The sequence below is a fragment of the Neopsephotus bourkii genome, unplaced genomic scaffold (assembly GCF_033783945.1).
Source record: "Neopsephotus bourkii isolate Nb327-2 ecotype Australia unplaced genomic scaffold, CSIRO-AGI_Nbou_v1 NB_1139, whole genome shotgun sequence".
Taxonomy (NCBI): Eukaryota; Metazoa; Chordata; class Aves; order Psittaciformes; family Psittacidae; genus Neopsephotus; species Neopsephotus bourkii.
Genome location: NW_026901625.1, coordinates 2280680 through 2304440, shown reverse-complemented (window position 1 = coordinate 2304440; position 23761 = coordinate 2280680). Strand labels below are relative to the sequence as shown.

The 23761-nt window shown below is 51.5% G+C and overlaps 3 protein-coding genes across 4 annotated transcripts in view; 1 reads left to right on the top strand and 2 right to left on the bottom strand.

Moving 5' to 3' along the window:
- CCND3 (cyclin D3) overlaps positions 1–2819 on the bottom strand; it is a 32733-nt gene extending 29914 nt beyond the window's left edge. Inside the window, exon 1 of the mRNA XM_061363004.1 lies at positions 2396–2819. The gene's annotated coding sequence lies outside the window, so the exon portion shown is untranslated. The remainder of the gene's footprint in view (positions 1–2395) is intronic.
- A 217-nt stretch (positions 2820–3036) lies between these two features.
- Positions 3037–8622, top strand: TAF8 (TATA-box binding protein associated factor 8). Of its 2 annotated transcripts, none has more exons than XM_061362954.1 (8): positions 3037–3152; positions 4447–4603; positions 5166–5264; positions 5505–5567; positions 5970–6094; positions 6255–6402; positions 7132–7235; positions 7650–8622. In XM_061362954.1, the coding sequence occupies exons 1-8, from the start codon at positions 3093–3095 to the stop codon at positions 7791–7793; spliced, it is 900 nt and encodes a 299-aa protein (XP_061218938.1). In that variant the 5' UTR covers positions 3037–3092; the 3' UTR covers positions 7794–8622. The 2 variants fall into 2 exon arrangements, with proteins under 2 accessions (XP_061218938.1, XP_061218937.1); XM_061362953.1 differs by having other exon boundaries at positions 7093–7235.
- Positions 8623–10081: 1459 nt separating this feature from the next.
- Positions 10082–12522, bottom strand: CIMAP3 (ciliary microtubule associated protein 3). The gene is made up of 6 exons (XM_061363172.1): positions 12335–12522; positions 11956–12098; positions 11683–11781; positions 11056–11189; positions 10667–10793; positions 10082–10276 (listed from the first exon to the last, which is right to left on the bottom strand). The coding sequence occupies exons 1-6, from the start codon at positions 12357–12359 to the stop codon at positions 10208–10210; spliced, it is 597 nt and encodes a 198-aa protein (XP_061219156.1). The 5' UTR covers positions 12360–12522; the 3' UTR covers positions 10082–10207.
- Between the last annotated feature and the right edge of the window lie 11239 nt (positions 12523–23761).

Here is a 23761-nt window from a genome sequence, read left to right as displayed (position 1 = left end):
CCAGGTTGGACACAGGGGCTTGGAGCAAGCTGCTCCAGTGGAAGGGGTCCCTGCCTGTGGCAGGGGGGTGGAAATGGGTAAGCTTTAAGGTCCCTTCCAACCCAAACCAATGTGTGACTGGTCACAACGTGCCCTCTGGTGGCAATGGTGCTCGGGTGGCTTGGGCAGAGCCAGACAGTGTCAGTGATGGCACTATGACATTTGAGAACACAAACAACAGGGGATCCCCCTTGGGCTGTTGAACACATGGTGCAGAATCCAACCCCTACATCAAACTCCCTCAGAGCCTTGAGCCTCCCCTACCCAAAGGGCTCAGAGTCATCAGTTCCCACTGTTCTTTTCATATATGAATTTCAGCAACTTCCCAGCTTCTCCTCTGGGCCTGGACATGCAGAATAAATGGTAAGCTGGATCTCAGTGCTAATGTTCTGTTGTGTGGGGTCACACACCTGGGAATCCCAATTCCTACCTCTGCATGGGAATCAGAGTAAATACACACAAGCTTTTTCCTTTCCCAATCTGATATCAGTGTAAGTGGGTTTTGGTGTTGGACAGATGGGGACAGGCACAGGAATGTGGGGACAAGCACAGGACAAACAAGCACATGGGAATGAGTGTGGGAAGAGCTTCCCCAGGGTACCACGCCACCAACAAGAAGATTTTGCTGTCAGATGCTGCTTTTGATCAGCTCTGAAAGCAGCTCACAAGGAATCCCAGTGCTTACAGATGGGAAAATGACTAGAGCTCAGAATAATACAACACATCAGCCCACTAACCACAGCCCCCTGAGCATCCCACCCAAAGCCCTTCCCCAGCCAAAGCTTCATGAGTATGAAGAGTTACAGACTTGAGCAGTTTGTGTTTCTGAACTTTACCTCTGAAGTTTGGGGAAGGAATTCAAAAAGTACCTTCCCAAGAGAGCAGAAAACAAGCTCAGGGCTGGGAAGGGTTATTTACCCAATAGCTCCCACATATGAGAAAACGGGGTAATGCAGGACATAGGGAGAGAAGCAGCAAAAGGTGTTAGAGGGGCAGGCACAAGCCAGTACAAGCAGCAAGTGGGGCAGAGGGAAGCGAGGGGCTCTACAGATCAGGGGTTGATTCTCCACAGAAGGGTGCTAGGTCTCAGTCCATGCCCTTCAGGATTGTGTCTATGCTTTACACGAAGCAGTTTGGTGCAGAAACACTCCTGAAGGCAGGGACTGAAGCCAGGTTTGCTTCATTCTACACAAGGGCTGTAAATAACAGACTGACAAAGTGACATTAACAAAGTACTGGAGACGAGATCAAGAAGAGCCAACAAGCAATAAACCAACCAGGAGTTATGGATCAGTTATCTTGTGCTGTATTTATACTGCACCTTTCCAATCTGTGAGGTAACACAAGTAAGTATCATCCTCTCCACTGCACAGACAGGGAGGGAAGAGACTGAGGAGAGTGACCAGCAGAGACCAGAGCAGAGCTAGGTCCTAACCTGCACATCTCAAACACATACATGGCCCTCCTTCATATCTTCTGCCCCAAACACTTCAGGATCTGCTCCACAGCACTGCCCCCTGATGATCTTTGTTCACCTGCTGAGTGTATTACAAGGAGGAGATGCTGCCTTACTCAGTACTCTGATGGACACGTTGACCACCAAAGCACCTGCCCACACTTTCTTCCCCACTTATACCCTACAAGAACAACTTGCACACTGGTGGAATTAACTCGATGCAAGCTGAGATTCAAGGTCATGGTGCTTCTCCTGGTACCACAGCAGCAACCAGCCTGCGACTCCTACAGACATTTCAGGCACAGCCCAAGCCTGCAGCAGCATCCCACGGATGTTTTCAGTCCATATCTGCCAGAGTTCACTTCTTCCCATCCAAACAAGGGGCTGACAATTCTCAAGAGTTACCCAGCAAATTACAACCTACTATGGTTAGGAACTCGCATGTCCCCCATTCCAGCTTCATCTACAATGGCATCTTACTCTCTAGCATGCAGACCTCCACAAGTCCCTCAGCTGCAAGCCCCCCAAGGGTCAGCACTTATTAACGCAGATCTACATCTCTTCTTTACATGCGATGGGCTGAGACCCTGCCCTACCTCCACCACAGAGCCCTGGCAGGGACGGACCTCCCTGCTGAGTGACAGCAAAGGCGCTGCCTCCCAGCTTGGCAGAACCAACCTGGGAATTCACACAATTCCCTGGGAATCCACACAGGGAAACTGCAACGAGAAAGAGCCTCCCAGGGAAACCCCCCTGACCACCTCAGGTTAAGTTAAGATCTTCAGCACAGTTCCACTCCACCAGCCCTCCTCCAACAGCATCACTTGTCTGTGCACGCCTAAGGCATCAGAGTGACCTCTAGATCACACTTTCAGTCTCCGAAACGCCGTCTCCTCCTACCTTTGATGCTGAAGCAGGATCCTTCTGCAGGCATCTTCGCTTTGAAGAATCCAGCCTCCCCCTTCCTCTGCCTCCTCGCTTCCCATACCGGTGAGCAGGTTTTGCCGCTGTTGAAACACCAGTGGAAGCCGCGTTCTCACCCCAACCAAACCCCAGCAGCGCCTTTCACTTCCAGCGTGGCAGATGTTGTTTACACCGCTGTTTTTCCCCTCTCACATGCAGCAATAGGTTCACACGAGGTTCGTGCTCTCCCACACACGTACTCAAAGCAGGAAGCGAGGGGTGGCAGCTGTAGCACGGTGGTTTCCTGCGCTCTCTTGCTGAAAACAACGGACACCACAGCTTTGATCTAGGAGATCTCAGCACACGAGCTGGAACACTGAGGCCCGGCTTGGAGCGCGTATTGCTCCACATAGGAAAACCCAAGGCTACGGGGTCCCTGGGCGCTTCTCAAGCGTTAATAGGGAATGTTTTCCTCAGGGACACGGCTGTTCGTGGGCGGCGGCACCGCGGGGTGGTCTCTCTGGGCCCCCAGATGGTGTGAGGGCCCCGGCAGCAGCACATCCACGCGAAACGCGGCCGGTAATCCCGGCCATACGGACAGGCCCTTCCCCAAGGCCGGGCCGCATCCCCCCCGCTTCCTCACACACTACAGATCCCATAATGCTCCGCGCGAAACAAACAGCGCAACCTGCGCATGCGTACAACTCTCTTTGGCTCCAAGATGGCCGACACAGCGACCGGTAGCTCCGGCACGGTAACGGCGGATTCTTACCGGGAAGCGGGGAGGCTGCAGAGGGAGGATCCCGGGGCACCGGGCGGGGCGGCAGCAAACCGGTGCCTCCACGGCGTTGAGGAGGCTGCGGCCTGCCCACGGGGCTAAGAGGCGGAGGCTGAGGGGAGGGGCGCGCTGATTGGCTGAATGACCGTAGGGAGGCGGGACTCGGCAGCTGGATTTGATTGGCCGAGAAGGGGCCGCGAGGTGCGCGTGGCAGCGGGGCGGCTGTTTTAAAGGGGCCGCGTTCTGCTGCACCCTGTCTGTATGTGAATGTATGTGTGCGTATGTATGCATGTATGTGTAGATATGTATGGATGTATATGTGTGTATACGTGTGTGTAGGTATGTATGTATATGTGTGTATGCATGTGCATGTCTATATGTACATGTGTATGTATACGTGCGTGTGAATGTATTTATGTATGCGTATGTATGAGTGTATGTATACACGTGTTTTGAAGTATGTATACATATGATTGCGTGCAGATGTATGCATGTGCCTCTATGTACATGTATGTACGTGTGTACGTATAAGTGTGTGTGTGTTTGTGTGCATGCATGTGTTTGTGTACAGATGTGTATGTGCATGTGTATGCATATGTAAGTGCGAATGTATTTGTATAGGTATGTATATGTGTGAGTGTATGTATACATGTGTTTATGTATGTATACATATGATTGTATGCATATGTATGAGTACCTGTATGTACATGCATGCGCATATGTGAGTATGTGTATATGTATGTATATGTATATATATGTGTACATGCATATGTACTTACATACATATGTATATGTACATGTGTCTATATATATGTGTGCATGCATATGCACTTGTGCATATGTACATGTGTATGTATATATGTGTGTATGCACATATACTTGTGTATATGTACATGTGTATGCTTATGTACGTCTGTATATGTGTGCATGCACATGTACATATGTATATGTACATGTGTCTTTATATATATGTGTGTATGCATATGTACATGTGCCTGTATATATATGTGTGTGCACATGTACTTGTGTATATGTACATGTATGTATATATGTGTATATATGTGTGTATGCACATGTACTTGTGTATATGTACATGTGTATGCACATGTACTTGTGTATATGTACGTGTATGTATATATGTGTATATATGTGTGTATGCACATGTACTTGTGTATATGTACATGTGCATGCACATGTACACGCATGTGCGCGGCGCGGCGGCGGGGTCCGCTCCGTGCGCGCCGTCCCAGCGGGGCTGTTGGTGCCGCAGCGGGCGGGCGGGAAGCAGGCGAGCACCCCGGCTGATAACTACTACCTGGCTCGGAGGAGGACGCTGCAGGTGGTGGTGAGCTCCCTGCTCACCGAGGCCGGCTTCGAGAGCGCCGAGAAGGCGGCGGTGGAGACGCTGACGGAGATGCTGCAGAGCTGTGAGTGCCCGGAGCTCAGCCCCAGGCTCCTCCTTTCTCCGCTGTCCCACTGGCTCCTCACACCTCCATCGTTTGGGTCATTTCCCCCCCTTCCCACCCCACCCTGGTTTTATTCCCTGGTGTTATAAATCACCTGTGTGCTTGGCTGCATCCTGAGCAGCAGGTTGAGCCTGGAGGAGAGAAGGCTCCTGAAGGGGAGACCTTAGAGCAGCTCCAGTGCCTAAAGGGGCTGCAGGAAACCTGGAGAGGGGCTTGGGACAAGGGATGTAGGGACAGGCCAAGGGGAATGGCTTGAACCTGCCCGAGGGGAGACTGAGCTGAGCTCTTAGGCAGAAGCTCTTCCCTGTGAGGGTGCTGAGGCGCTGGCACAGGGTGCCCAGAGGTGTTCATGCTTTGATTTTGTCCATGCATCAATTTTATATCCTGTAAGACACTGGATTCTAGGAGCTATTTTTCATTCCTTGCTAATTTTGCTAAAGATTCACTTGTCTGAAGCTATAAGCATGTGCTCAGTGCCTGACTCAAAGCTCTGGTGGGGTTTGTTGGCTTTTTCTCCCCATAGATATCTCTGAAATGGGAAGGAGCGCCAAGTCCTACTGTGAACACACAGCCCGGACACAGCCCACGCTCTCTGATATCGTGGTTACCCTGGTGGAAATGGGTGAGTGGTTGATGGGAGCCCCTGATTCCAGTAGCTGCGTTGGTAGGAAGCTCTGTTCCCCCCTTTCTGGTGTTTGTAGGCTCCATATAACTGGATGCAGTATGAATATATGCAGAGTGCATCATCTTCTTTCTCCTGTCATTTAGAACCCTTGTAAATAAACGTGGTGAAGCTCAAGAGGGGTGAATTGGGGCAGGATAAACTCCTCGTGTGATTCCTGTCTCCTCTTTTGTGTCCTAGGGTTCAATGTTGAAACGCTTCCCGCATATGCCAAGCGCTCGCAGAGGATGGTCATCACTGCCCGTATGTGGGAAATCCCTTCTTTCCTTATGCAGGAAACTGGAAGTAATCTGGCATTTCCCTCTGGTGGTGTCCAGAGAGCTCCAGCTTTTCTGATGGGGGATGCAGGCCAGTGCTCCTGGAAGTGCTGGTTGGGTTAAGGGCTCCTGTAGGTGGAGGGAGGCAGCCTCTGCCTTTGCTTTAGTGTTCTCAGTGCGCATGAGAGTCCTCAAGGTGGTTTTGTTCTCGTTGGGTAGGAGAAAGGAATCAAGTAACGCATGTTCCCTTCTGGAATGAGAAACACAATGGGAAATTACTGCTTGTGGGGTGTGCTGGAGGGGGGGTCACAGCTCGGTGTGTGCTGGTGCTTTATGCCTCACTCTTGGCAGAGTGAAGCTGCTGATCCGTGTGTGTGTTTTCCTGCAGCTCCTGTGACAAACCAGCCCGTGACTCCCAAAGCCCTGACAGCCGGGCAGAACAAGCCACATCCATCCCACATTCCCAGCCATTTCCCGGAGTTTCCAGATCCTCACACTTACATCAAGACACCGGTGAGTGAAAGCAAAGACTTCTATGTCATTTGGGGCCTGTTTGAAGTCAGTGACAGCACTTGCTGTGGGTTTCTGACATCTCGAACTTGCACCATAGGTCAGTGCTGGGGGTGAATTTTGGCTGTCTAATGGTGCTCTTTACCTTTCCCTCCCTCCACAGACATACCGGGAGCCTGTGTCTGATTATCAGGTCCTGCGGGAGAAGGCAGCATCGCAGCGGCGCGATGTGGAGCGAGCCCTGACCCGCTTCATGGCTAAGACAGGAGAAACACAGAGTCTCTTCAAAGACGATGTCAGTACCTTCCCCTGTGAGTACCTGTAAATGACAGTGTAACCCCCTTAAAGGTCTTGCTACCGCAGGAGGTGAGTGCTCATGTTGTGTTTGCCCTTCCAAGGCACTGGAAGGCTGGGAAATGAGGAATTCTCTATTTAAAATGGGGATGAACAAGAGAATCAAAGGCAAGTGGTAGGCTTCCACCCTCACCAAAGGCTCGCTTTCTTCTCGTGGCTGATAGGTGCTAATTTCAAAGCTCATCCCAATCCTGTCTCTGCCCCTCTGTAACTTCTGGACAAGTGATTTCTTCTCTCTCACATTCCTGTGGTAGGCAGTGAAGGTTTTCCTGTTTCTCTGTCCATAAAGCAGTGATGAGAATTCCCACTTTCCCAGGCTCACTGGTGGCACAGGTTCCAAAGTTATCTTAAGGGGAACTAAGCAATGCTTATGATATGATATGAGGTCAGGAAGGACTTTTTAGGTCGCTATAATGCTGGAATCATAAAGGGGCCTCAGAAAGTAGAAAGTTAGAGACTGCTATCTCTTAGGGACAGGGATATTTCATTCCTGATCCTTGGGAGCAGCAGGAAAAGAGTGTGTCTATGTTTAAAACCAGAACCAGTGACAGTGTTTGGTCTAAGTAACTGGTTGGCTTTGTGCTTCATGCTGCCTGTGTTGAGGAGTCTTCTCCCAGCTTGCTGACTGTCTTTTGCCCTCACCCTAGTGATTGCTGCCAGGCCTTTCACTGTCCCCTACCTGACAGCTCTTCTCCCCTCTGAGCTGGAGATGCAGCAAATGGAAGAGACGGATTCATCTGAGCAAGACGAGCAGACAGACACTGAGAACCTGCCCCTGCACATGAGCACGGTATGCTCAGCCAGGGAGGTCGAGGTCGCTGGGGTCTGACGTTCTTCACCTTATGAAACCTGGTTCTTCGCCTGTCTTCCTTGCAGCTGGGCAGAGTGGGTGGAAATGGGCAGCGTGGGTTGTGTTTTACCAGGTGTAAATGGCTAAACCCTGTCATGGTTCTTTTAACTTCCTGCAGGGTGCAATGCAAAATGAGCTAGGATCATGACCTTTGGTTTCAGTGTGATTGTCCCACACTGTTCCTGAAGAGGGTGGTTCTTGTGGTAGAAATCGAGTCCTCACCTTTAACGCAGCGGTGTGCTGCTGTTTGTCTTGGCTGTTGCTGTTGCTCATCTGGTTTGCCCATAGCTTATATGGTTTGAACTTCTAAGTCTTGTTTAACCTAACTTTGGTTGTTTACACCTATGTTGGCAGGATGATTCAGGACCTGAGAAGGAGAACGCTTCGGTGTTACAGCAGAACACCTCCCTGTCAGGCAGCCGGAACGGGGAGGAAAACATGATCGACAATCCCTACCTCCGGCCAGTGAAGAAGCCCAAGATCCGCAGAAAGAAGTGAGGTGTGTGGCCAGCTGGCTGCTCAGAGGAAGAGAAACCTGGAGGGGATTTCACTTGCACAGCAGTGGGGAGAGGCATGGAGCAAGACAGGAAAGGCAGAAGCAGAATGAGCTCTCTCTGCCTAGTGAACCGCACTCTCATCTTGGTCTGCAATGCTCCCTCTTCTCCCTCTGCTCTCCTGCTGACTTAGAACAGTCAATTGCCATAAAAGCATTGAAGGCCACTGGGTTCCAGATGGGAATTGTCTGGTTTACTTTGGTTTGTTCTCACTGGTGTAGGATTTACTCTCGGAAGAGATGGGGGACATGGAAGGTTCTTGTTGCTCAGTGCTTCCCCATGGGCTTTGCAGGATACAAAGGCATCATTCATTTGTGGCTGGCTGGCAGGCTAGAAAAGAAACTTCTTCAACCAACCCTGCCTGGCCCTATAATCTAAGGAGCATGTATTAAGAGAGGCAGAACAATCCCAGAGAGGTTTCTTTCTTTGGATTCTTGGCAGGTAAAAGCAAACAGACTTTTCCTTTCTAAACTAAAGGTGGCTGGCGCATCGGTAAGAGAGCGTACAGAGTGAGGATGGCATTTTATTCCCACTTTTATATCTGCAGCTGCACTTCAAAGTGCTTAAGTGTGCTGTTTACCCTGTTCTGCTTTGAGGTTGTTTTCCAGCGGTGTGAATGGCAGGATTCAACAGCTGCTTCAGGCTATTTTTCAATTCTATTGTTAGTTTCAACACAGCACAACTCCTTGGAGAGTTCCTGCCTCCACCAGTTGGTTTGAAAGATGCTGTGCTAAAAAACTTGGAATATGGAATAAAGCTGTATGGATAAAGCAGTCCACAAGGCCATTCGATTGATTGCACTTTATTTTGTCCAAAACACAAGCTTTTAGCAATAGAAGTTGCTCTTTTTTTCCCCCCTCTTTATTTCCCTGGAGCAGAAGACTTTAGTTCAGCAGTGAAAATAACTGGTGATGGGAGTATTGTAATTGTTAGCTCCTTCTGGATGGCTTTGCTTCCATTTTCTTCAAGCTTTTCTTAGGCAAAATATGAGTTAAATTCCTTTGACAGAAGACTCCTGTAGTTTGGTCCGGTCTCCAGAGCATCTCTTCTGGATGAAGCATGGGGCAAGGAGAGGCAGCAGAGGCTTCCAGGCAGCTCATGGTTTCCTAGAGGAGTAGCTGAGTGCAAGGAGCCTCTTGCAGCCCCCAGGGAGATCAGGGTTCTGTGTGTACATGTTAAAGCATCCTCCCAAGCCTCCCTCTTCCCCATCACCCATGGAGGGGGGAGATAAAAAGGAGCGATTGCTTCAGTGAGGAGCATTCTGGACTCGGATCTCTAGCAAAAGAAGCCCTGCGTGTGCCATTGTCACTTCTGTGGTGCCTTGGTTGTACAGAGATGTTGTGTATGTTTGTATATATATAAAAATGTTTATCTTTTTTTACTTGGATTAAGCATTTTTGGTAATGAGAAAGCCCCTCTGGGGAGGGCAAAAGTGTAGAATGAAACCTGTGATTTCTATGTTCATAATAAAAGAAACTTTATCTCCTACAAGCAAAAACTGGCCAAGTCCTTGAAGTTTTAGGAGTGGAAAAGCATCTGAATGGGATAAACCCAGGTCTAAGACAGTGCAGTCTCCAGTGAATCGTACCCCTTCCTGCAAGAGATGGCAGCTGCACATCACCAAATCCCTTTGTGACAGCTGCTGCTACAAAGCAATCTCTTGTGGGTGTGAAGGGGCCAACGTGCCTAGGAAAGACAAGCAGGGCAGATGTGGGAGCACTTGAACACCAGAAGTGGGCAATTGGAAGGACACATTTCAGTTTTATAGCTGGGCTATAGGTAATTTGCTACAAAAACACATAAATAGACCCAAAATACCTGAAAGCCTGCATCGTGACAGGGAGTGATAATGAGAACGAGCACTGCCTGCCCTGAGTTTTCCCCTGAGGTTGAATCAAGCCTGTGATCACACAGATCCAGTCTGTGTGTGGAGGTTTGTAAACGTTTACAGCAGTCCCTGGGGTCTGAGCTGTGCATTACAGAAACAACTGATGATGAATGCCAGGACCTTTCTGTTTCAGGCTAAATTTAGCTTAATTAGCAGCATGTTGCTTGAGAACATCTTCATGACAAGAGGGAAAAAGCTGGTAATGCAGAAGCATGTCATACAAGGTCTGAGCCCTCCCATCCGCTTACCCTCAGATGAGTGCTACTTAATAGAGCTGCTGGCTGTGCACAGAGCCTGGATGTACAGCACCAGGTAAGCACAAACAGTGACAAGAAACCCCTCTTTCTGCAATGCCTTTATTGGGAGAGGCTGCGTAGTGCAGATGAGCATCTTCAGGAGGAGATGGGAAGCAAAAGTGAGGCCTGAGGTGCCTCTATGGAAGAGGGGGATGTGGCAGCAGCTCTGGCTCCTCAGCTGAAGTATAAACTCAGGTAGGCCACTCGGTTCCGGTGTCTCATGAATTCTTTGTCTATGGTTATCTAAAAGACAACTTAGCTATTGGCGATGCCAAGTGCTTCAGAACAGCACAGCAAGGTGTGAGATGGTGTCAAGAACCTTAAACCTATGTTTCAAATGGGAAAGGTTTTTCAGCAGATAAATCTGTGCTCCAGTTTCCTCTCTTTGTGGATGGAAACTTCCAGAGCAAAGGTCTTAACAGAAGGGGTTTATTTTGGAGAACAGTAATTGGTTTTGCACATTTTCAGATAGAAAATCACTTCATATCTTGTGCCCCAGGCTCATAGAGCCATGTACCCAGCAGCCCAGTGAGGAAATGATGCCAAAACACAGCGCAAACACGATGTAGCCATACAGTTTTCTCTATCAGAAGCATTAAGCAAGGAATAACATCCCCTTATCCCTGTCCTTACCTTTTGTACCTCCATTTTTAGCATCCTCCTCGGTGGCATCGGCACTAAAGACCAGTCTGGGGAGCCAAACTTCATTGGCCAAGTGATTCTTTTGTGTAATTGCTTGTCTGCTTTATAAGTTCCAGGTCTAAAGAAAACAGGCACAAAGTAGCTTGTTTCTGGAGCTGGAGTGTGATGCTTGCAGTACCAGATGTTACCCACCCTACCTTGATCCATGGGAGAAATGGGTGTTGTGGTATTCCAGCTGTGGAAAACACTAAAGACTAAAGCAGGGAAGCTTTTTGAAGTTAAAAAGAGCATTTCTGAGACCTCAGGAACCCATCTCCCGTTTATGTCTTAGTATTTCTCTCTGCTTATGATGGAAAACATAAGAAATTGAGTTACTTTACCCAGGGAATAATTCTCTATCTGAAGGCTTATGTGGAAATCGTGGTGTCTTAGTGGAAAACGGAGCATAGGCAGGCTGGCATTCCCTCTCTTTATTCCAGAATGGCTGGTACGTTGCTGGGCTGGGAGTCACAGTCTGCAAGAGAGAAGATGCTATAGGGAAGATCATTCCTGTATGCTGTGAGCAGCAGCCTGGGCATCACAGACCTGCTGTTCAGTGCACAAACCCCCTAGAATAGGTCAATTCTATACTCCCTATCCTTACCCTGTGTGTCCTATGATGTTTCTCCTAATAAATGGCTATTCTAGAGAAGCTGGACCAGAAGACAAGTGTTTGTTCAGGCAGGAGAGCTGATTTTGCCTCAATATGTCCACTTACATGTGTGTGTATGTGATACAAAGGAATGTGCTCATACAAATGCACGTGTGGATGTTGCTGGAGCTCATGTGTTCAATGATAAGTCCCTAGGCTCAACACCTACCACCACACTATGCGTAAGGAGATGTGTAGCCACTGTATATGTTAAACTGGAGGCAGTCCCAGCAAATGGGATCAAAACTGATCTCTGTTTTGGGAGCAGCCTCTTGCAAAGCTGCAGCTCTGCCACTTTGCCCCGTGCCTTTCTTACCTGTGGCTGTATTTGGAAACGCTGGGCTGTCCTTGCTCCTATCACATAGCCTCTGGTGCTCAGAGGTTTGTTTTCCAAGGAGTACCTGAAGCTGCATCTCTGCAATTCAAAAGCACAAGTGTCTTGCTGATACCATTTGCTTTAGGGGAAGGGCAGGAGGACATGAGCAGCAGATGTTATTCCTACTGATTCCTCTCCTTGCCATGGTCTTAGTGCTCCTGCCCTAGGTGTCTTCCATGAAGGAAAAGCTCCGAGCAGGAAAACTGCACTCACCTCTTGGCTCAGGTAGCAGCCTGGCCCAAGCGAAGGCTGTCCCCTGATGGACTTCAGCTGGATGCCCAGCCTGTCTGGAGCATCATGCAGAGGGAACATTTTCCTCTCTTGGCGTGTTCCAAATGCAATCGGCTTCTGCACATCTGGCAGACCAGGAGACAAAACCAGGCGCTGCTTTTTTCCCCTTCTTAGGTCCCTGAGGCTGAGCATCCCTTTATCTCCCACATAGGAATCTCCCCTGACCCTTTGGATGCCTGTTCCCTCCTGCCCCAACGGCTTCCTTTGATCCCAGCCTGAGCAAAGAGTAGCTGAGCAGCCTGGTTGTGGGAAAGCCCAATGCCACCACGGCAAAAGGAGCCCTGGTGCCTGCAGGGCTCACCTCTCCGTCCCCCCCCTGCTGGCATGCTGCCGGGCTCAGGGTGTGTGTGTACTCTCCGGTTGCTAGGCACGGAGCAGAGAGTGCTGCAGGGAACGCGGGTGATGGCAGCGCCTGAAGGGTGCAGGGAGAAGAGGATTAAAGGTGTCCCTGTGGATTGTGCTGTGATGACTCCACCGAGGAGCTGCTCTTTTCACTGTAAAGTCATAGGGGAGAGGTCTCGGGGGCAGCAGTCAGGACCCTTCTCTTTGTGACACAACCCTATCTGCCCCTTTGTCTGCTTTTTCCCCCTGCCTTGCTCTCATGGAAGGGCACCAAGAAACCCTTGGGAAATGCCATCCTGGAATTAAGACCAGCTGGTGGATTCAGGCTCTTCCCTGGGTACAAGTGTGAGCATCATGAGGGTATCAGGGAGGACATAGGAACTGGGCTCAGGTGCTGCGGGTCCAGGAGTCCCTGTGACCTGAGCTGCCTTTTATCCTGTAGGATATCTATCCTATATTCTATATTCTATAGGATCCTTTTCTCCTATAGCAGCTTGTTTTATTTTGCTGTTTGCACAATGCAATGTTCATAGGGTGGGATTCTGGGTCTAGAGTGGGTGATATATAGGGGATGATGCAAGAGCTTTTCCATGGCACCCTCCCATCTCCTGTGAGATGCGTTTGTCAGCTGGCTCTCAGCAACCTCTCTAAAACCTGCTGTTTTCCCCCAAAACCTGAACCACCCTGGACCTGCCAACCTTGTGTGCACAAGCCATTGCTTTAGGGAGGTGCTTTTGTTCTCCCTGCCCTTGCTGTAGAGGGGACAAACATGCAGGTCAGTGAGCTATCCATGACAAACACATCCCAGGTATAGGTTTTGGATGGAAGAAGCTTTGGGATGTTGCCAATGGAAACCTAGGGAGAGCTGTGCCTGGTTTGGATCTGATGTTCCTCACTGCAGGCTACCACCATGGAGTCATTCTGCTGCCAGAATGGTCCTCCTTAGTGTGGAGTGGTGCTCCTGGAAATTCCTTGGGAATTTCCTATGGGATTATACTCCAGATATGCCTGCATGTACCTATATACATATAGCCTGCTTTGGGAGTAGGACAGAGAAGATGTATTTGTTGGAGTAATCTAGGAGCAAATATGGGCATTGTTATCTCCTATGTTAGACGTTTCTCCCCTTAATGATGGGCACGTTTCCAGCTCTGGAGCCTTTTCCTCTCATTTTCTTTCCCAAATGGTTCATGAGAATCTATTGAGGATTATGGAATGTCTGAAGCTTGTTTGCTGAAAGCTTCTGTGGAGGAAATGTGTAATCCTGAAGGGAAAACAGAGGTAAGCTCCTTCTGCCAGCTTCCTACTCTGCCTTTTGGGAGAGTCATTCCATGAATCCAATGAAGAGACTGAGTTAAAGGAAGAGGTTTCCCTGCACATGCAGCAGGGAATTTCACCCTGAAAGCACTGCAGGAGGCAAATAAAAGCAACGTTAATATCGTTTTAACTAAGGAGAGCATCTTCCTCCTGCTTTACAAGGCTCAGCGGCTGGGTGCTCTCAGCAATCACAACACCCAACGGTAGGTGTCAATGTTGCTCGCTCTTCCCTGTAGCTGGAATTCTTCCCTCGCAGCTTTCGGCTGGCGTTTCAGGGAGCAATGGGCTCGCAGGCCACAAAGCTTCGCTGCTGCTCCTCTCTGTTCCATCCCAGATACAGAGCTGAGGTCCACAGCCCAGTTGCGGCACTTCCCAATGCAATGGATGCTTCATTCTGCCTGCAGGGAACAACCAGGATGAAGGTTTGCTCGGTTCATCCCTCCAGAGCTGTGTAACCTCCACAGGACATGAGTGGGTTAGAGTGAAAGAGGAGCTATTGAACAGTCATTTTGCTGATAAGCTCAGGAATCATATCCCCTATAAAAGAGCATCCCAGTGCCTTGGCAGAGTGATGCTAAATCCATGATTTCGGGCTACCGCGGATGTTTAACTCATTTCCCTGTATCTCTAACAAAGGATTTAAGCTACTTTCTCCTTCACCTTTCCTTACCAACACAGTGAGTATTTACTACAAGGGGAAATGTGCTGGAATAGTCAGTTTATAGCTAGAAACATTCATTTCCCTGGCCCCATGTTACATGTGTGCATGTAATGTGCCTATTCAAGAGGCTTTGGGTGAAGCACGCCTAAATCCTGTGTGGCCTTGGCATAAGTCCCTTATTAATCTGCTGGGAAAAGGGGATTTGGAACCACCTCTGTTGTGTGTATGGTTCCCAAACCTTTCTCTGTTGGGCACTGTGGAGCAAGCCCTGGTTTTCACACTGGCAGAACATGAGACAAAGCAGCCCCAGCAGATGAGTCACTGCAGTGGTGAATGTCACATCCTGACTGCAGCTCAGCAGGTCCTAACCACTGCCTGGTTTGCCTCAGAGCTCAATGTGCTTGATAAGCATTTTATCATGAAGATCAGAGCACTGTTATCTCCTCCTTCCTGGCAAACTACATCTGAATCCATCCACCTCCTTCCTGGCCATAGCAACAGCTTCAAACTCCTCCCCAGTGCTTGAGCCTTCTAGGGTTCAGCTCCTGCTCCAAGGCCTGGAGAAGGGAATGTCCTGCTGATGCCAGCACATGTCAGTGGCCTATACCTTTATGGTATAAACTGCCTAAACTGTGCTGTGTCAAACACTGAACCTTTGGGAGCAGCCAAAAGCAGGCAGAGCAAAACCGACGACTCTCTTGTGCATAAATGCCTGCAGCAAGCAGTAATCCTTTATCTTCACTTTGCTCTATGTGCCCTGATCAGGAAAGCTTCACTTGGGTGGGTTTATGTCTTACAAGGTCTTAGCTTTTACCTTGCCTTGTTGGCAAAGGGTTCCATGCTTGACTTGGCTTCAGATCTAAGGGAGGAATAGCAAGGAATCACTGATGCTGCTTTGAGATGTGCTGCTTCCAATGCTCAGTCTGGGAGGTGGCAGGAAATAACCTGTTCTTCCTCTGGTTCCTGTTTTAGACAGAGGGATGGTGGAGTTTCTTCCTGTCAAAAGTGGGGTGAAAGGTACCTGGAGTCTGCTCATCTTGGACCCAAAAAGAATAACTGGGAGCATCTTTGCCTCAGCTTCATTGCTCTGCACATCCTGAGGTTGGGAGTGTGGCAGAGCATTGAGGAATGATGCCCACGTTGGAAGGGACCAAAGATGTGACAGTCGGGCTCCACTTCCAGTCTGGTCTGTATGCCCTTGCTGAACCCACTGCCACTGTACTCTGTCAATGGGGTAATGAAAACGGGTCTCTCCTGCCTCCAAGCCACGTCTCCCTGTGCAGCACCCAGAGCTGGCGGTGCCTGCGGTGACAGGACCTGGGAATGAGGAGCTCGCTGCTCCCAGTCTCTTTCTGTGCTTCTGAACACATCCCTCGGTCCTGATGCTGCTGCCGGGAGGAGCATCCCGTGGGAAGCGCAGCGGAGCCAGCGCTGCTCCCTGCAGCCCGCCATGGTCTATCCAGGAGCACAGGCTCTGCAGGAAACGGCTGGGGTTTGGATTCACGGCAAGAGATGAGGAGCTTCAGAGCTCCTCAGGTTCCCTCCTCCAGCAGCAGGCCTCGGGCAGGACAGCCGGGGGAGACTTGGATCCCTTTGATTCCTGTGCCCCTGGCTCATTTGTTTAAAGGTCTCCAGTTTTCAGCCTGCTCTCCCCAGTATTAACCATTAACTCCTCGGGACAAAGCCTGCATCTGTTCTGCTTCACCCCATCCTCCCGTTGCCATTTGCTCTCCCATTTGCGAGTGCAACCGGAGCGGTGCCGATGCTCGGATCCCAGCCAGTCCCTGCCTCCCCGGGGGAATTCCTGCCTTCTGCGTGTGCATTCCCAGCAGCATCACCTCTGACTCACCCGGGTTACGAAACACCGCAGCCATTTCCCCCGCTACTTCTCCTCAGCCTCATCCCTGATTCACCTCTGGTCCCAGGTATGTTTTCCAAGGGCTCACAAGGCTCTTTTATGAGGGATTTGATGCAGCGACTGCAAGCGCCCATTGCATATTCTTCCCTCCGAGCACGTCTTTCATCCTCCTCATTCCGTTGGCACCCAACTGCTATAATTAGGCTCTGTAAACAAATCTCCAGCTCCTCTCTGATGTTGTGAAAGGCTCAGACTTGATTCCTGACCACCCCGGTCCTCAGATAACCCCTGGCAGGGCACTGCAGGCATCCTGCTGACGTCCCCTGCCGCTCGGGATGGAGGCACTGAGCTCAGCCTTGCCATGGGGATAACACACTGTGTGCCCCGCAGCTCCTTCCACCTCCTTGGATCCAGGGCTTGGTCCCAGGAATCCTTTCCCGGTCTGTGAGCAAGTGAGGACAGGGCCTGGAAAGGGGCTTGTGTGCATGGGGGACCGGTTCACTGCCTGCCTGCCCCAATGCAGGTGTGTGCAGGTGGGCAAAGCCTGCTGCAAACGGGTTAGAGGGGTGAGCACGCACCCAGGTGTGCCTTTAGCTGAGGAACCACTGCATGAGGAGCCCTTTGTTGGGGCTGCTCTGGGGTTTGCTGCCTCAGTTTTTATGTTACATGGTGTTTTTATAGGCATTTTACGTGGGTTTTGTATAAAATCCATGAATTTGATAAATTTGTTAAAGGATATAATCTCCAAAACCCCCACTTCACATTGATAAAGCCTAAGCTGTCCTAAGCTATTTCTTAGAGAAACATCAGCCCCAAGCCCTCCATCTTGGCCTTCCTGCAGTCAGGATTCCCACTGGCAGGTTCAGTCAGGCTGTTCTGTGCAACAGGACCTGTTTCCCCCATCTATCTCATCCCAACAATCCCCATTATCCGCGAGGAAAGCCCCGGATGCCTCGGATTGGGAGCTGAGCCTATCTGAGAGCATTGGGTGCTAACACAGAGCCATAGACCTGGTCATCCCCATTAACCTCAAGCAGGACACAGAACCTTCTTTTCCCTGAGCCCTCCATAGGAGGCTCAGCCCCAGCACCTCCGCTCCTCTAATCCCTTCCTAAGCTCTCCTGCTGAGCCCGCATCTGCTCCAGCCCCATTCCCAAGCTCCATCCTTGAGCCATCTGTGCAGAGGGGCCATAAACTCCCATGGAACACGGACCAGGAGGGCGCTGGAGCAACTGTTGCTGAGCGGATGCAGGCGGGGAGGAGCTGCCTCCACGCTGTAATCCAATGGGAAGAACAGATGGCTCCAAGCGCATCCCAAAGGGGCCGCGCTCCTCCCGCTGACGGCCGCTCTCGCTCCATCAGCGCTTTAAAGGCTGTTGGAAGAATTCAATAGCGCGTTGGGCCCTACAGGTTCTCGCAACCAAATAGCCCTTCAATAAAACATCCAGCGCTGGAGCAGCGCCTTTACATCCCCTTCGACCTCAGCTGCTTAAAATAGCCCCGAGAGCAGCCTGGCCCCTGCTCAGCTTTCCTCAGCGGGGTGAGACGTGGCCTTCATTCACGGCACAGCCGTTATCTCTGTGCCCAACCTTCACCGGTTCCTGCCCGTGCTTGGAAGCGGCAGTTTTGCTCCAAACTCTCGCTAGGACGGGGTTTTTTACCTCATTCGAGGTTCCCATCCCTGGGGCAGCACAGGGAGCGAGAGCCTTCGCCAATACGGCTCCATTAGAGCCAAGAGGGGTCAAGTCGTGCCTTAAGTCCCTTTATGGTGCCAGGGGAGGGAAGAGGGTGACCCCCCTCTGCTCCCGCAGCAGCCAGGGCTGAGCTGGGCTCAAGGGGCACAAGCGGGGCTCGGTGGCCCCTTCCCGGTAATTCCGCTCCGCAGCCACAAGGGGGAGCCAGAACCATCGCGGGTCCCCCTCCGGATCCCCCCTTGGTGAGGCCGGGGTCTGGAATGGGGTCAGCGCTGATGGAGCCTTGCTGCCGGCTGCTGGTGCACGAGTAGGGCACGGACAGCGAGGGCGTACACATGGAGGGTGTACACATGGAGGGTGTACCTACATGAAGGGTGTACATGCATGGAGGGTGTACACATGGAGGGTGTACACATGGAGGGTGTATAGATGGAGGATGTACACACATGGAGGATGTACACACATGGAGGATGTACACGCATGGAGGATGTACACACTGGAGGATGTACACGCATGGAGGATGTACACACATGGAGGATGTACACACATGGAGGATGTACACGCATGGAGGATGTACATGCATGGAGGATGTACACACATGGAGGGTGTACACACATGGAGGATGTACAGATGGAGGGTGTACACACATGGACGGTGTACATACATGGACGGTGTACACACATGGAGGATGTACACACATGGAGGATGTACAGATGGAGGATGTACATGCATGGAGGATGTACACGCATGGAGGAGGTACACGCATGGAGGATGTACAGATGGAGGGTGTACACACATGGAGGGTGTACATACATGGAGGATGTACATACATGGAGGATGTACACACATGGAGGATGTACATACATGGACGGTGTACATACATGGAGGATGTACATACATGGAGGATGTACACACTGGAGGATGTACACACATGGAGGATTTGCACGCATGGAGGACATGCACATTGTGCCATTGCCCCCGGTGCTCAGGACCAGACCACTTTGGGTTGAAGACACCTCAAAGCTCACCCATTTCCATCCCCCTGCATTGGACCAGGTTGCTCCAAGGCTTAGAGCGCTGCTGCCAGCAGGTTATGGGAGAACCCGTGTGTGCTGGGGACGGATGGGAGAGCTTCTCACCAGGGTTGTGTCGCTTGGTGCGCTCTCAGCTTGTGCTTGCAGGGCCAGAGCCCTGGAGATACTACCTCCTGCCCTGTCCTGGCTCAATCCAGCCCCATTCTGCGCTGGCCGGCGTCCCTCCGAGCACACCCAGCACATAGCTCTGCCTGCTGCAGCCAGCACTGGGAGCCCAGGGAGGATGAGCGCTTGGAAGAGGCAAAAGTGAAACGCATCAAAGCAACCCGCTCTCATTGACTTGCCCAGGGCGATGCTGCAGGGCAGGAACGCCAGGCCCCAGCTCACTGGGAAGGGAACGGCAGGGTTTTGTGTTCGTATCTTTCATCATGGGGACTTTCCTGGTGCTGATCTAGGGCAGAGAGAGCCTTGAAACGCTGCCAGGGTGCTCTGGGGGTAGAGGAGGAAGCGGAAGCGCCTGCATCAGAGTCCCTTGCAGCAGCAATCAGGCACGGCAAGGGGGGAGAAGGGACTTCCCTTGGGTTTGCTGAGCCCTGATTGCACCCACAGGGGTGGGACACAGCCACCTCCCGGCACAGACACAGCCTGGATGGGTTCACTCTTCCAAGCATCCAGCGCCCTGAATGGGCTTCCCATCAGGAGCCCTTTATTGCCACCCCAACCCCTTTAAAGCCTTCAGAACCACCACGAGGACCCCACAAGCCCTGCAGCAGGCTGGGGATGCCGTGGTCCTGCCTTTGCTCCCAAGGGAAGCAGCATCCGCGCTGCCTCCTTTGGCTGGTGCCCATCACCACGTCACCCCTGTAAGCAGCTCTGGCCCGCATCCTGCTGCAGGGCTGATGCTGCTGACGTGCACAGAACGCCCCACGTCAGGGGAAGGGAAGCACGGGCCTTTTATGGGTGCAGACTCTAGCAGAGTCTATTGGCCCGAGCGGAGGGGAGGGCTCAGCATGAGCAGAGCTGAGCTCTGGCGCTCATTCAGCTCCAAGAGCTGAATTTCAGGCCTGGGCAAGCTCAGCACGAGAGCTTCCTTTCTCCTTCACAAGCATCATTTCAGTGCTGATAATGCTGGTCCAGAGCTCCTTTTCCTTCTCTCTGACAGCAGCCCCCATCCCAGCTGCTCTCACGCAGCTGCATCGCTGTTTTGAGGAAGAGAAACAGGCATCTGGTACCCACAAACCTCAGTTTCATGTCCCGAGGCAGCATCTGGACAAGGGAGCTTTTCAGGGTTCATAAAGGCTGTGATTGCTGAGCAAGAGATCTGGAGTGGCAAAGCAGACCCATTCCATAGCTCCGGCTCAGTTTGCCTGGGAAAGGGATGAACCAGACGTGGATGGGATGAACTTGCAGTTCAGAGTGGCTTATATGTATATATATGCACACGTATCTGGACAGTTTAAGGGGTCTTTTAGATAGGCTTGAATGCGATCCCTGCCTCGCTGCTCCTTGGCTTCTGGGGATCTTGTGTCCTCTGTGGATCTTGTGCCTTTCCCCATCCATAGCCAGGCACCTTTCCCAGCCGCAGCTCTGGCACGGCTGCTCCATTGCTCCACAGTGGCCTCACTGGGGGACAAGCTCTGTCCCGTGCCTGTGTGGGATGGGTTAAAGGGATAAAACACTCCCAAAGTCAGGCTGAGAGGTCCCAGAGCTCTTGGGAGGGTGGCGTTGCCATCGGTGAGCATCACACCCAGCTCTTTAATCCCTCACCTTATCAGTGGCCATGGGAACCTGCCCGGCAGGGTCCTAGAGCAAGACACAAAGTGGCTCCATGGGGAATACTTGTGTTTGGCTCCTGTTGGTCAGAAGCTTTTCTAGCCCATGTGTGAGGCCTTTTCTTTGCATAGTTAAAGCTGCATAAAGTGTCATTAGGCAGCCCTGTGTAATTAGGACAATTATGGACGGTAAGCACCCCACAGAGTAATTGTGGCCGAGTTTTAGCATCCCCAAGGGCGTTTCTAGGGCCGAAGGTGGCCCTTCAAATGATGTACCTGCTTACATGCCTCTAAAGCACTCATCTGAGGTGTGTCTGGGGTGGCATCTTTGAAGGGGACACATTCTGCTCCTGCTGAGGCGCATCTGGATGGAGAAGGAAGGGCTCTTTCTTCTCCTCCTTCTTATAGAATAGGAGGTTTGTGTCTTGTTTCTGTTCTGAATGGGCTGAAACTGAGACTGGATGCGAGTGACCCACAGCGAGCTGGGACCCGCCACAAGAAGGGATCAACCTCAAGAGCTCCATGGAGGAGCATGGGGTCTCTGAGCAGAAGCTGATTTGCTTCTTGATGAGGAATTCCAGCCCAGAAACCTTCCCGATGGTGCTGATGTGACAAAACTTCCTCCAAGTGTTGTGTTAATAGTGGTGGGAATGGGAGTTCTGCACATACAGGGAGGTCCCTCCCTTGGTTCCTGTTGTTTAAAGGCAGTGCTCTGCTTTCTTCTCCCCCTTTCCTGGCTTCCTGCAAGCCATCGGGTCCCTTTGCTGCCTGCCCACTGACCTCTCTGCCCAGGCCGTATCCTGCTCCTCATCTTGGCTCTCCATCTCGTGTCATTCTATCCTCATGCAGAGAAACAGGAGCCAGGAGCCGGCTGATAACTGCACGTCAGCATCAGCTGATACAGGAGGCAGAGCTGCCTGAGCGCTGGGACCTCAGTGTTCATAGAGCCCCAGCCTGGCCTGGGGTGGAAGGGACCTTAAAGCACATCCAGATCCAACTGGACACAACAGGGACCCCTTCCACTGGAGCAGCTTGCTCCAAGCCCCTGTGTCCAACCTGGCCTTGAGCACTGCCAGGGATGGGGCAGCCACAGCTTCTCTGGGCACCCTGTGCCAGGGCCTCAGCACCCTCCTGTGTATGTAGTCTTCCTTATCTCCAACCTGAATCTCCCCTGTGTCAGTCTGAACCCATCACCCCTTGTCCCATCACTCCAGTCCCTATGAAGAGCCTCTCTCCAGCATCCCTGTAGCCCCTTCAGACACTGGAAGCTGCTCTGAGGTCTCCACGCAGCTTCTCTTCTCCAGGCTGAACAGCCCCAATATTCTCAGCCTGCCTTCAAATCAGTGCATTCAATGCTTTTGCTAGCTTCTAAGGTGTTTAAAATCACAGTGGCTCCTCTCCCCAGCCCAAAGCACACAGCAGGAGCCCAAACTCAAACTGGAGTTTATTCTTTATTCCTTTCCCCTGCTTTCAGCCACCCCCTGTGTTCCAGACCCCCTCATGGGTTCCAGACCCCCTCCCGTGTTCCAGACCCCCTCATGGCTCTGCAGAGCTCACGGTTTCAGTTTCCCTCTTAGCATTAACCTTTCCTTAAGGAAAAGCTCCCCCCTTGCAGTGGAGGGAAAGAAAAGCTTCAAACATGAGGGGACCTCAGGCGCTGGCAGCTCTGAGCTGGGATCTGCAGTGGTGGAACAGAACAGTTCGAGCACGTTGTGCCCTTGCTAGGAAGAGGGAATAGAGCCATTAATGGCAGGCAAATGTTTATCACTGCCAAGCAAGGGCTCCCCTGGGCTCTGGAGCAGCCGGGCTGTGGGTGCCTGGGTTATTATGGGCTGCTTTGTATGGTAAAGGGAGCCTCCGGTTGCCTGCTCGCTGCAGGAGTGCTTTTGAGATGGAGGAACCTGGGACCCTTTGAAGCTCTGTTTCCTCTTCCAGCCTCCGCAGCTTCCAAGGGCAGGGACAGGAGGCAAAGTTATCCTGGAGAGAGCTGCAGGCACAGCAGGGAGCGGAGGTGCCCGGAGCCCCAGCACTGGCACTGGAGGCTCGCATGGGAGTGATGGGTTTCCTGCTGCACTGGGCCATGTCATAGAATCATAGCATCATAGAATAGTTCAGGTTGGAAAGGACCTTAAGATCATCCAGTTCCAACCCCCTGCATTGGGCAGGGACACCTCGCTCTAAACCATCTCACCCAAGGCCTCGTCCAACCTGGCCTTGAACACTGCCAGGGATGGAGCATTCACAACCTCCCTGGGCAACCCATTCCAGTGCCTCAGCACCCTAACAGGAAAGAATTTCCTCCTTATATCCAATCTAAACTTCCCCTGTTTCAGTTTGAACCCATTACCCCTTGTCCTGTCACTACAGTCCCTAATGAAGAGTCCCTCCCCAGCATCCCTATAGGCCCCCTTCAGACACTGGAAGCTGCTCTGAGGTCTCCCCACAGCTTCTCTTCTCCAGGATGAACAGCCCCAACTTTCTCATCCTGTCTCCATACAGGAGCTGCTCCAGCCCCTGAGCATCCTTGTGGCCTCCTCTGGACTTGTTCCAACAGCTCCATGTCCTTTTTATGCTGAGGACACCAGAACTGCACACATAGGGAGCATCCATGATCCGGCCCCTCTGCTATAGAAAACAGTGTTTTCATTGGGACAGGGCCCTTTCCAGCAGGGTTTGCCTCACAGCTACGTTCCCAGCTCCTTCCACTCATTAGAAAAGCACCTTTTCAGGTTCACAAGTCTCCAGGTGGTTTTCCAATGGGAAGCGAGCCTCCATGTGCATCAGGAAACAGGCACGTACGGAGAAGTGAGTTCCTTTTGCCAACCCAGAGCAGGTGGGTGCCGGCAGCAGCATCAGCCCTGTCCTGCTTTGCTGTGCCTGTTTTACCTCTTGGGAATAGGGGGGAAGAAATCATAGGATCATGGAGTCACCGAATGGTTTGGGTTGGAAAGGACCTTAAAGCTCCTCCAGCTCCAACCCCTGCCATGGGCAGGGACCCCTTCCACTGGAGCAGCTTGCTCCAAGCCCCTGTGTCCAACCTGGCCCTGGGA